Here is a 12,878-nt window from a genome sequence, read left to right on the forward strand (position 1 = left end):
CCGTTCTTCAGCTGAGAGAACACGCGTTGAGGAACACGCGTAAAGGATGGAAATGGGATCTGGACGGAAGGAGCCTGGCTCCAGAATCAGAGCACTTTGACACTGTGTGGCGCTCTGTCTGGTGGGTGTAGCTCTTAGCACAATGTAGATCTTCTAAGGTTGGCCTAGTCTGCACTTACACTGTTCTACAGTACTTTCACTAACCCCGTTAGACCACAGCCTGCTGAACAGATGTGCTAACAGAAAAAAAAAAAAAAAGGCCCACGTGAGCAGTGATTCATCCAACACCCAATGGCCAAAGATGCTATCTTCTTAGACAGAGACTTTTAAAGACCACGGAGAAAGTACTGACATTACAACTACAGATTTTCACTGCTGGTTCAGGCTGGGAATGAACTCGTTCGCACAGTACTCTCAGCCTACCTGACTCAATGTTCTTAGTTCTAAGAGAAAACTGGAGGACTGGCCAGACTGACAACAGGACGGCCCATGCCGACTCCAGGTCACAGACTGGTCGAAGGAATCGCTGTGTGCCGGGTGGCCAGTCAGGAAGCCTGCCTTCCACTTCTGTCCCAGACAGAAAAGGGTCTTGACTTGGCTGCTTCAAGATGATGAATGACAGTGGTGTTTTAAGGCTCACACAACAATGCAGATACCTTTTGGCCTGAGTCACCCTTTGCAGGAAGTGAAAGGAAGAGCCAGGAAACCGAGAGAATGCTCTGGAGTGATAGTGGCAGCAAACTCAATGATGGGCTGAGCTGGGACTGAGCGAGTCGTCTATTTAGAAGGGCAAAAAAGGCCATTCAGAAAGAAGCTTCAATAGATATTAATGAAATTGTTATGGAAATTTAATGAAAGAAAGAAAAAAGAAGCTTCAGAGTCAGGCAGACCTGGGCTCTCAGGCTTACAGCCCAAGTCAGTTTTTGGTCTGTAGCAAGGGAAGGAGTAGGTATAAAGAACTCAGCAGAGTGTCTGGAGCCTGGGGAAAGCTAAGAGAGTGCAGCTACCCCGTGTTTGGATGGATGAGCAGGGCACTCAGCTGCACAGACAAAGGCCCTCAGCATCGGCGACCCTTGAAACTCCACGAGAGGAAGAACACCCCCCACATTCATCCGTCAACCACTGAGAATTTCCCCCAGTGTCCACTAGGTCCCCAAGCACAGTGGGAGGCACTCTGAGGTCATCAGGAGTAGGGCACCACCTGTAGGAGTTTTCTAGACAGCTGAAGGAACACAGCTCCTAGTCTGAACCTACAGAGAGCTAAAATGTGGCACTGGCTTGAAGAAGATGGCTCAGGAGATAAAGAAGTGAACTGAGGATGAGGATGGCGGAGAGGTGGCAACAGAGAAGGGATGCAGTGTGACCATGGCTTTCCAGCGCAAGCCTGAGATGCCACCGTATGTCACTAGCACTGGCTGTTTCTGGTGCCAATCCCACTGTGCGGTCTCAGGGAGAGGATCTCCTCCAGCTAAAGAACCAGGCCAGTGGAGGAAGTACAGCTAGTACAGGGCAAAGGATGCCAGATCGACCCCACACAACATGGTCTGCGCCCAACGTCATTTCCTAGGAGGAGGAGCATGGGCTTCAACAACACATCCTGCTTTTCTAAACCAAAAAACCATCTGAAGCCTGTTCAATGATGAAGCCACAAACTTCGCAAATCAATACATACAATATTAAGTAATGCGTAGGCCTCTGGCTGTAAAGTCACCCTGCCAGAACAGGAAGCTGACTCCACGCTGGAGAAGGCAAGGAGAGCGAGCCAAGACATCCCATGTTAGGACCCAGCCTGGAACTCTGCACTGATTCAAATGCAGTAATAATTTCAAACCTGGGAAAACTTGGCAGAGGAAAACTCGCAATTCTCACACCAGGCCAAGGGGTGACGTGCAAATTGCTCAAATGCCTCTGCAGTAATAATCGGCGTGTTTCCAGTTACCCCGGTAACATATCTGCTAAAATGTCCACTTTAAGCTTGTAAGAGCTTAGCATCATGTTTTCAGAATAAGTATAAATGAAAACCTAGAGACACAATGGATTGGTATATTATTATTATATTATTATTCCCTTTGAAATTTCACCATGCCAGTGGGTAGGGAGTCTGACAAGGTGAGGAGGATTAAGGGAAGAGTCCTATCTCACCAGGGACCTTGGGAGAGGAGTAGAAGTAAAACCAGGAGCCAGAAGCTGAGCCTGAACATGACGCAAAGCAACGGGCTGATTAACTAGGCACAGATCCGAGCTCTGGTTGGGATAAATCCATGGAAGAAACGCTTAGGCTGAAACAGTGAGCAAGCTCCCAGGAAAGTTGAACCGTGAGCAGAGGCACAGAGGAATCTTGGTGGGCCCAGCAGTAGGTTAAGAATGTGGTGGAGCACAGAGTTAGCCACCCTCAGAGGGGCCCGGGGCCACACCAGGCCACACCAAGCTAGGCAGTGTGGACAGCCCTGGTTTGGGGACACAGCCTGGGACAGGATCATCATGCTGGCTTGGTTGTGAGTCTAGGAAGAAGCCCAAGAAGAGGGGACGCATGGGAGAAAAGCACAACTCCGGGTTGCTTTCAAAACTGTCCCCTGCTTTCCATCTGGCAGAGTCTATGCCTTTGGGACCCAAGGGAGACCAGCGTGCTGGGCCCAGCACCCTCCTTCAGTGAGGAGAAAAAGGCTTGAGGCTGCAGGCAGTCTGCAAGTGCTCCGACTGTCCCCAGTTATCCAGATGATGCAAACAAGGTCCCTTCTGCCAGCAGAGCACAATAAGGAAGCCAAAAGACATTTCTGATGTTTGAAGGCAGCCTGCGGTTCCTATTTACACACTTTAAAATCACAGAGGGTGGCCATCTGCTCCCTTACTGATGATCACCCAGGAACGTGGGCTGCACAGACCCAGGACTTGCTCCTGACCATTCATAAACAACTGCCGGGCAGCCCTGCCCAGAACAGCACAAAGGGAAGGGAGATGCCCTTGTCAGAAGGAGGCGGGGCTACCCTGGGCTGGGCAGATAGAGGGAGGTGCGCAGAGAGCCGGCTCTGGTGACCTGTGCTGGCATCAGGCCCATCTGCATTCTCTGGGCCAACTCAGAGAGCTGTCTAAGGATGTGATTGGCAGAAATCAGTTCTCCCCCACTCCGCAAGCATTTTTAATCTTAAAAGGAACTGGGGAGAAAAGGATGATTTAAAGTCCCCTTTCTTTCATTTCCTCCAGCTTTCAAGACATTTTTGCTAGGAGGGAACGAGGCTCCCAACAGTTCTCTGTCTCCGTTTCCCAGCATCCGACCTGCTCCCCTGACTACTAATCTGGGTTGGAGCTTCAGCAGATAAACAAAGCAGACCCTCCCAGGAAGGCTGGTGTAAGAAGCCTGGAGACTGAGGAGGCAGAATACAAATGAAGGCGACTCCTGCCTGCTGACAGAGGTGTGCCAAACTCCATGGCTCGGTTCTGCTCACCAGGATCAGCACATGGCCGCCGGCAGCTCTGGGGATGATAAACTGCCCACGTGGACTTGGGGGTGCTGTGGCCTGGTCATTTCACTGCGGCTTTTCGTGGCTCTGCTGGAGGACAAGTGAGTTTTCTGCCTAGTGTTCGAAAACAATGGCTTGCATCAGGAAGAGGTTTGCTTTTTGTTTCGAGATGAGCCACTTTTCCAGCAAGGAAAGAATTAGATTAAACTCAACAATTAACGGGGCTCCGAGCCCTCCCCACCGCCTCTCTCTGCTGACATTTGCTGTTCAGGTCACAGCACACAGTGTGGGGATGGCGGTGCTGCTGTTGATAGAGAACAAGGAATTCATAGGCTGAAGGGAGCAGAGGGAGGGCATCTCATGGTGGGATCAGCCTTGATCTGCCACTGGATTACAGGGGCCTCTCAAGCAGCTGATTAATAATTCTGCAGGAGCCCTTGAGCTGGAACGCGGGAGCCCTGAGTCTAATAATCCCCAGTCATTGTAACAAAGGAAGGACAGGAATTGAAATCACAGTTCTGCATTGTGAAACTGGAAACCGAAAAGAAACAGGGACCCAGTCATTCCTGGCTCTGTTTGTCAACCTAGTTGCCTGCTTGTTTGTGCTAAATGGCTACTGTGCTTTTTGAATCCAAAAATCTGATTATATTTAATTAGCATGGGCATCTGGGATTTCTAATACACAGAGAGTTATTAAAGTAACAAATCTTTCTAAAATATGTTCTCCAAGAAAGAATGTGTTAATTTATGCAGTAACAATTCTTACCGTGAAATAATGAACATGAAAACTGTAACAATTATGAATTCTTTGTAGTCTAATTTATATGTGAATTTTACTCCAGACAATAATCTATTCAATTTAAATTCTCAATACTGGGAGTATTTGAACAGACACATTTTTCTTCTCCTACTTAATACACAAACCAATGGTCTTGTCCAAAGTTCTAAATGCCCCTGTTTTGTTCATATAGTCCACAGACTCAAAGATGACACTGTCTTGACATCTGCTTCCTAGGTGATCATCTGGTTACTGTTCTAGAACAAACCGACCGGCTAACCAGTGTCACAGAGAAACCCCTGCTGATGCTCTTCATGTGGATCAAACGTGGGAGGAGCCTTGGCAGGAGGCAGGCCCAGTGCAGCATGGGTTGAGTGCACCGCATGTGTGTGGGCATGCTGAGCATGGCTGTTTGCATCCACAGGGTCAACTGTATAACTACTGCTGTCAATGCTACTTCCGACTGCACCAAGTCCTTCGTGGTAGGTGCTTCCTGTCCATGCCCAGACTGGGCTGACAATTCTACCTGTTTTCAAAAGAAGACGGGCTCAGGGTAACTTATCCAAGGTTCCAGAGCAGATCAGCAATGACACCAGGATCCATACTATGATATGGACTTCATAGGGCGTGCTCCTAGCCGGCTCAGACCCCAGCCTTTGGGAGTGAAGCTGGGAGCACAGAGAAAGAAGGAAAAAGAACCGGGGAAAGGGAAGTGCTGTGGGGGAAAGGATGAGAAGTAATGAGACCAGGTAGCTTCTGTCCTTTCTACCCCAACAGCTACCCGACAGGTGGCTCAGGGGTGAGGACACAAGGGCTCAGAGAAGCCCAAGACCCGGGTGAAGGTAGAGTTAGCATCTAACACAGGCCTACCCAGCTCAACACCTTCCACCTTTCCCCAAAGACAAGCGCATACTGTGCCGCCAATGCCGACGGAACAGCTTACCCTTTCTGGGGTTCTTGCAGCAATTACAGCACTTGATTTCCTGGAAGCCCTGTGCACACTGCTTAGTGAGCAGAAAAACATGTCTGAGAAGAGTGAGGAGGAGGCCAGTGACCACAGCTATTTCCACTGCTACACACCAACAGTGACACTTGTGTGTGCACTGTGTTCAAGAGGCCGGCATCCCCACAGAGGATCAGCCAGACCTGTTTTAGGGATGTCCAGAAGAAGTGCTGCCCAGGGTCCATGAGTGTAACCATCCATGTGCAGGTGTGCTGACGTGTGACGCTGCTCAGCATGTCCATCTGACCTCAAACACAGCAAGCTTGTGTGTGTGTGTGTGTGTGTGTGTGTGTGCGCGCGCGTGTGTGTGTATAATAAAAAAAAAAACATGTATGCCTGGATCTTGGGGCCATGGATAGTTCTGGTCTTTGTTTTTTGTTTTTGAGATAGTTTTTATACATAGCCCTGGCTCTCCTGGAACTCACTATGTATGTAAGGTTGGCCTCAAACTCAGAGTTTTTCCTGCCTCTGCCTCCCTAGTGCTGGGATGCTGGGATTAAAGGTGTGCACCACCACAGCCAACCATGGAGAGGTCCTAACAGGAGGAGAGGATGAAGGTCTGTACAAGACACAGGGATGGCAGAGGCTAGTTGAGTGGCAGCTGAGTTCAGGACAGATGGTCTTGTGGGACACATGGACAGAACCAGAGTGCTGGCTGTCTACATAAAACAGACTGGCTTAGGTGATAAATGATTATGTGTGTATACACACACACACACACACACACACACACTCACACTACCATTATTTATCTGTCGGTCTATTATCCATTTGTCTGTGTGTGTACGTGTGTGTGTCTGTGTGTGTATATGTATGGACTTACAAGTTCCTTTCTTTAATTGATTACTGTTTTTCTCTTTCAAGTATTGTTTAATAAAAATATTTTCTTTGGAAAACATGTCAATCGCTGAAAGTTAAGGTTATAAAATAATTCTTCGTATTTACCACCCTCAAAGCATTTTTATATATTGCTTACTTCATTTTCATTCTACTCATGAGAGGAGGTTACCATGGGTACTATTACTATTTTACAGAGGATGAAAAGGAGGCCCAAACAGTAGCTGCCGGTTTGCTTGAGGATACCCTGGTCCTCAGTGACAGAGGTGGTTTAATCCTGGGGGCCCTGACTCCTAACCCATGTAAGTGACATAACTTCATTGCCCTTTAAATCTGTGTTACTGCTCTGCGAGACAGTCGCTGCCATTGCCAGTCTAGGCCTGCCATGGCCAGCCTTTCCAACAGGGCGACTACCCGGGAGGTGGCGGCAGCGGGGTGTGTGTGTGTGTGTGTGTGTGTGTGTGTTCCCTACCCACCAGCCTCATCTGTAATGGTCCCAGGTGCAATCAGCGCCACTGTTCCTGAGTACAGCGATGGGTCAGCTGTGGTGTGTGTGCTCAGTCAGTGGAATATTAGTCTGCTGTGAGAAGCTGGGAACCGTCACAGGAAACAACAGGATTACAACATAGTGAAGGGATGGGGGCAGACCAAACAGGATGTCATGGCTAGATGACGCCGTTCCTAGAAGTGGTAGGTTACTGAAGAAACGGGTCCATGGAGCCACACTCCAGGAATTCCCACACAGGCAGGATGAATCTGCAGCGACAGAAACAGCCCTCCCTGGGGGGGAAGCTCCACAGGTCAGGTCTGTCTTCCTCTGTGAGGAGGTTTCAGGACTACATACACGTGTAAAAATATAGTCCGTTACACACAGGTCAGGTCTGTCTTCCTCTGAGAGGAGGTTTCAGGACTACGTACACGTGTAAAAATATAGTTCGTTGCACACAGGTCAGGTCTGTCTTCCTCTGTGAGGAGGTTTCAGGACTACGTACACATGTAAAAATGTAGTCCGTTGCACACCAGATTTGTTCATTTTACTGGATAACGTAAATTAAAGAAAAAACAATCACGCCCACAAGAGAGAGTCATTGCTAAACACAAGCCAGCTCTACCTGAGTGTGCTAGGTTCAAGTTAGCATTAGCAAGCCCTCAGCAGCTTGAGAGCTCAGAAAAGACAATGTCTGTGGAGAATTCTCATTTTCTGTGAGAAGGAACAGATGGCCCAGGGGCTGTAATGGGAGAGAGAGGTGTGTCTCCCTGTCCTGGGCCCAGGTGGGGGCTGTGGTAACTTCTGGAAGGATCCAGGGAACAGGGCGAGGGGGTGCCTGTCAGCAGAGCCCTGGGGACGCAGAAGAGACCACAGATGATGAGAGTGGGCGCACCTAGCTGAGGCAGTGGCTCAGGTGAGGAAGCCCCTGTGGGCCTCTCTGGGTTTAGACACGCCAGCAAGGACACCACAGACGCAGTAAATCCCAACTCAGGCTCATGCTCCCTCTCTGACGTTAAGATGCCCAGATGTTCTTGCATTGCTGCTGCTGCCAGCTCTGCCCTAACCATGACCCAACACTCTTCCTTTGCCCTGCATGGTAACTGGGTCCTTCCAGGGCAGCGGAAACCTACCCATTTGTTTATTCTCCTGAAGTCCTGTCCTGGGTAAGGCAAACAAGATCGGTAATGACAGTGACATTATAGTTCCCACGAGCGGGAGCTGGGTGAGACTGCAAAGACAGAGCTGGTAAGACCCATCTTCATTTAAAGATAAGCAATCCTCCACGGAAGATAAGACGGCTTGCCTCGGGGCCCCCGTCAGTGGATGTTATTGCTGGGCGTCACTGCCTGACTCTGATGCTCCTGGCTTCTCCTCATGCTAGCCTCCTGCCCGTATGTGCCCTTAGCCTTCCTCTACCATATTCTCCCTCCTTTCTTCCTTAGGAGTCTTGTTATCTTCCCCTGGCCAGTCTCAAATTCCTGGGCCGAAGAGACTTTACTCCTCAGCCCCAGGAGCTGAGACTACACAGATACAAGCCTTTGCTGTGGCCTGGGTGTCTTCATAACAGCCTTTAGCCAAGTTCCTTTTCAAATACCTGACGTGGATTATTTCGGAGACTCCAGATGGACAGAATGAAGCTGAGCTTCTGACTAAACAGGAACTGGCTCTAACTGTGAGATGTCCAGGTAACTATGAGGAATGCCAGATGATTCTAGTTGCTTCTAGAATACTGCCAGGGGAGGATTATGGTCATAGCCGCTGGGCCTGGCTTGAGCCTCTCTGACAGCAGGCTTCTGCTCACAAGGCAGGGTAGGTGGGTGGTGAGTGTGGGCTCGTAGGAGGCAACGTCCCGGGCAAGACCTGGAACAGAGCCCCACACTGCAGAGGTGCCCGTGCCCTGTGCTGTCACACCTTGCTGCCTGGCGTGTCAGTGCGTCGTGACAGACACTTCAGAGCACCCTGAGACAGGGAGCTCACAACTGTTTTGCAAACAATTGTCATTCATGGTCCTAAAATAGCTACATTTGGCACACGTCTCAGAACACTGCCTGCACTCCCATAATCAAGATGCGGCACGGCTGTGGCCTGCGGGTGACATAAAACCCAACTTGCAAATATTATTAGGCACACAGACCAGCTGTCTCGAGGAGCTGATTAATCCCCAGCAGGAACGTCGGCATGCGGCACACATGCCATCTGCAGAATACATTCGCAAATACATGCCGGACCTTTCTATCCGGTGGAAAGGCCAGGGCCTGGCAGAACCAGTGGAGGAGTTATAGGAACAGCTGGGCTATCCAAGGCTGGAAAATGAGACTCTCTCTAGTCCCCCGACACATGTGAGCTTAAGAGGTTGCCCCTTAGGGCTTTTTCCATAAAATAAAGGGAAAACGGAACTTATGACTAATTCTCTCCATTTTTACACTCTGCTCTTGGTGAGAGACAGTAGGCAGAGTTCAAGAACATGCCTGTCCTGCTTCTAAATCCTGCTCTTCCACTTGTGAGCTTTGTGACTTTGTACAAATACCTCTGCTGACTTTCTGAGTCTATTTCCTCCCCCTTGAAAGTCAGGCAGTTCCAGCTCCCCACATGCCCTGGCCCTTCCTTGTTCTCTGCTTCAAGACAGCGCAGACTGTCCATATATCCTTCCATATTCCACCACTGAATCCTCACCTATCCCTCCCCAGTGTTCAGTTTGGTAAAGGAAAGGAAGAGGAAATCATGTCCGCAGAGGTAAGATAGAATCTGTTGGGAAATAGAGTCAAGGAGATGCTAAATCAAGGATTAAGGCTAGTCCTCAGGAAGGAGTTCGGACAGTGGCTGGGATGTGATGGGGGAGGCAGGGCAGAAAGGCAGCCCTGACGGGGAAGTGTAGGAAGGGAGGCTGCATGGCCAGCCTGAGGGAGTCCTGGGTGGGTTCCAGAGCAGAAGCTGACATGAGAGGTGCCAGTCACCTAAGGCTGCAGTTTGGGGCACCTTAATGAACGGTGCACGACTTCCACACCCAAGCCCTTCCAACAGTGCCTCTGTTAGCATCTGTGGCTCCTTTGCAGAGTCCAAAGTCTGGTTAAGAATGAGAAAACAGCCTTGCAGGGCTCTCCTCCTGCCACCGAGACTTTCTCTCACACAGAAGAATGTTCCTGGCTTCTACTAGAGCCATGTCCTAAGTTAAATCTTCAGGGAGTCCTTTTCTAAATCAAGAATTCAGGTTGTCAACCTTCACTTATTCTAGGGCTCTGCTCACATTCACTGAGAGCCTCTTGGCATCCCATGCCACCAAACTCGTGCCTGCATGTCACCAAACTCACGTCTGCATGTCACCAAACTCGTGCCTGCATGTCCCCAAACTCGTGTCTGCATGTCCCCCTCTGCTTAGAGACACAGTCCTACTCTGTCCGACTCTGGGTGTGCGTCTGTGTACATGTCCCACTCTACATGATCCTGAGCGGCTTGCTGTGTGAGTATAAGGCTCCAGGACAAGACATGCCACATAGTGGAGGAGTTCAAATAGCTGAGCTGTTTGCTCAACGTGAAGTGGAGCATTTGGGCAGTATCTGTAACCCAGCAGGGGCTAGGTTTGACATTTCCCTTAGCACTCATCAGACTTCTGTTCTGAGTCAAAGAAAAGAAGGGAAGAATTGGCATTAAAAAAAAAAAAAGGAAAGAGAACTAGGAAGAGAATGTTCTAGAAAGGAGTGAAATGGCTACGATTCGTTCTGAAAGCAGCACCCTACAGTATATTGCAGTTACTGCTCAGAGTGGCCAAGTGAACCTCACCAGTGACCATCACCCTCTGCTGAGTCCTGGCATCAAATGCACAGAAGCCGTTGCAGCTGCTGGTTCCTCACTTAGTCCCACACCTGGACATAAGAGCAACCAGCAAGGCAGAAACCACCCGCAGGAATTCCCTCCTTGCACCTGCAGCTCTACTAACTCACAGTCACCTGGGTGGGGTGGCTTTGGGTTCGGTGTGCTTTACACAAAGACTGTCCATGAATTAATTTTTGTAGGGTTGGGTGGAGGCAGACAAAGAAAGCAAGCAGGGCTTTTCAAGGAACTCCACCGTCCAGTTCCTCCAGACCATCTCTTTCCCCTTCAAGCCTTGCTCTGCTCAGGCTGGCTTGCTGGGGGCCATGGAAGGCAGATGCAGAGTGAGGTCAGGATTGGCCTCCATGGGCCTCTGCAGGCTCCCACAAGGAGGCGCCCTCAGTGGGGTGCTCCCTCCTCCTGCTGCCTTGCAAACCTTAAACCCTGGCTGCCCTGACATTAGCGCTGAGGCATCACAGTGCCCTCAGACTCTGAAAACCTGCCTGTTCCACGGTAAAAGAGCGCAATTAAAGTCTCTCCTCGGAGCGTCACCTGCTTCCTGCTGCGACACGACTGATTGGGACTGAGCTAGAACCTGGCCGCCAAGACTCTACTTTCTCCAAAAGCAGAGCGCTTTGATCAAGTGCACAGGGATACTTCCAGAAAGGCAGGTGCACCGTGGGAGTAGACACCAGCTCACTAACCAGTGCTGCACCCATCTATGACCCACCAGTCCCCCACCTGAGAACTGCCATCTCCTGCCGGACCAGAGGGGAAGAAAAGAGCAGCAGGAGGAAATGAAGGTAAGGAGCAAGGGCGGCGCAGAGCAAAGATGCAATCAGGAGCCTATGTCATGGGCACGCCCACCTTGTCTTGCTGTGTACTCATTGTCTTCAATCAAGCGAGCCAACCCGAAGTCAGCAATCTTGCAAATGAGACCATTACCCACCAGAATGTTTGCTGATCGCAGATCTCTGTGGATATAATTCATGCGCTCGATGTAAGCCATTCCGGCGGCAACCTGTGGAGACGCAGGGAAAGGGGTACAGTTATGACACCACAACCCCTCATGTGTCCATGCCCATACAGCCACGGCCCGAATCAAGGCGCCCCATGACCCACCTGTGCTGCCATGTCGACAAGATTTGGCAATTTCAGAGCTCTCCCTTCACCGTCTTTTAAGAAATCAAGCAAACTTCCTATGAATGAAACATAAAGCAATTTTAGTTTACTCAGAATGGCAAAAGTTCCTTGCAGGCTGTACTTGACTTCCTTAGTGTAAGTAAAAGGTAGTGGGATGGGACAATGCCACTGATGGAAAAAGAAAGGCTTGTATGAAAACAAAGAAACAAATTCTATGTTTTAAGTAGTAAGAGTTAGCATCTGAAAATAAACAGCGATTATTTTGTTTCTAAAGACAGAGTTTGGTAACAAAAGAACAGCATCTCCTTTTCTGTCAAGGGAGGAGTCCATCAGGAACCGAACCATCCTCTCATGTCCCAGTCATCCCTGCACAGGAGAGTGATGTGGACACAGACCGCCCGGGGGAGCACACTGAGGATGCACTGCTGGGCCAGTAGCTGCAGTGTGGCCAGGGAGTTAGTGGGAAGAGCCTATCCTCAGGCTCCATCTGCATCAGGAACTCTGGAGTCAGACTCAGACACGTTCGTTTCCCTAGGCCCTGAAGGTGACTCAGAGTTCAAGGAAGTTTTAGAATCATTGACTTCGTTTCAGGTTTTAAGGTGAGAATGTAGTGTCTGAGAAATATGGGGCAGAGAGCTTCCTAATTAGATCACAGGCAGCCGAGCCTCCGCCTCAGACATCTGAGACAAACAGCCAGGGCTTCAGAGCCATGCTTGTGAGCTGCCTGAGGAGGTCCAGAGCCGACACCCGGGCGGAGATAATCATTTGCAGGAGCTGGGGGCACATAATGGTCGTCAGGGTTTATTTTTTTATTTTTTTTTATGCTTTAATCACAAAGCTATGTACAAAATAACCCTGGATCCAAAGGGCAAACAATCTGCCAGGAAAAAAAAAATTCCAATTATATTTTAAGGGAAAGTACATAGAAAAGAAAAACTACACTGGTGTCTCCTAATGTACAATGCACGGCCTTTTAAGGCTGTTTCTTGTTTGGCTCATTTATTTTTCCAAAACAAAGTACTCTCTGGCTTCATCCCCAACAATGCTGGTCTGATTATAACGACGTACACATGCACACGTGTGCACCAACGCACGAATGTTCGGGAGGCGGGGATGACTGCATGTTATTTCTTCACCTGACATTTAAAGAGAAAACTGGGGGAAAGATGTTGATCCGGAGCCTGAACTAACCCAGCAACCATCTGCTATTGATTATTTAGCCCTAAAAAGGGAAATTTAACAGAAGCCACTGATTCAAAATGGCAGCAGGTTTTGTAGCCCTGTACATTAGCTCTGATATAAAATGGATGTTTTACTTATGAGGAAGAACGCTCCTGATGAGTAACAGGCAAAAGGCACTGT

General features: G+C 49.4%; 1 protein-coding gene and 1 long non-coding RNA gene across 7 annotated transcripts in view; one reads left to right on the top strand and one right to left on the bottom strand.

Moving 5' to 3' along the window:
- The window catches only part of Fyn (FYN proto-oncogene, Src family tyrosine kinase), a 211,453-nt gene that overhangs the window by 18,157 nt on the left and 180,418 nt on the right, over positions 1-12,878 (bottom strand). For all 5 annotated transcript variants that reach the window (XM_050138048.1, XM_050138050.1, XM_050138045.1 and 2 more), the window contains 2 exons: positions 11,496-11,572; positions 11,241-11,394 (listed from right to left, as the gene is read on the bottom strand). In XM_050138048.1, the coding sequence (XP_049994005.1) occupies positions 11,241-11,394; positions 11,496-11,572 (231 nt within the window). The remainder of the gene's footprint in view (positions 1-11,240; positions 11,395-11,495; positions 11,573-12,878) is intronic.
- LOC126499045 (uncharacterized) lies at positions 3,028-11,233 on the top strand. 2 transcript variants are annotated; one of them, XR_007590962.1, is made up of 5 exons: positions 3,028-3,559; positions 4,474-4,718; positions 6,274-6,378; positions 8,009-8,251; positions 10,303-11,233. It is a non-coding gene; the product is annotated as an uncharacterized lncRNA (long non-coding RNA). The 2 variants fall into 2 exon arrangements; XR_007590961.1 differs by having other exon boundaries at positions 8,009-11,233.

This window comes from Alexandromys fortis, unplaced genomic scaffold (assembly GCF_014885135.2).
Source record: "Alexandromys fortis isolate MF-2015 unplaced genomic scaffold, M_Fortis_MF-2015_v1.1 scaffold_14, whole genome shotgun sequence".
Taxonomy (NCBI): Eukaryota; Metazoa; Chordata; class Mammalia; order Rodentia; family Cricetidae; genus Alexandromys; species Alexandromys fortis.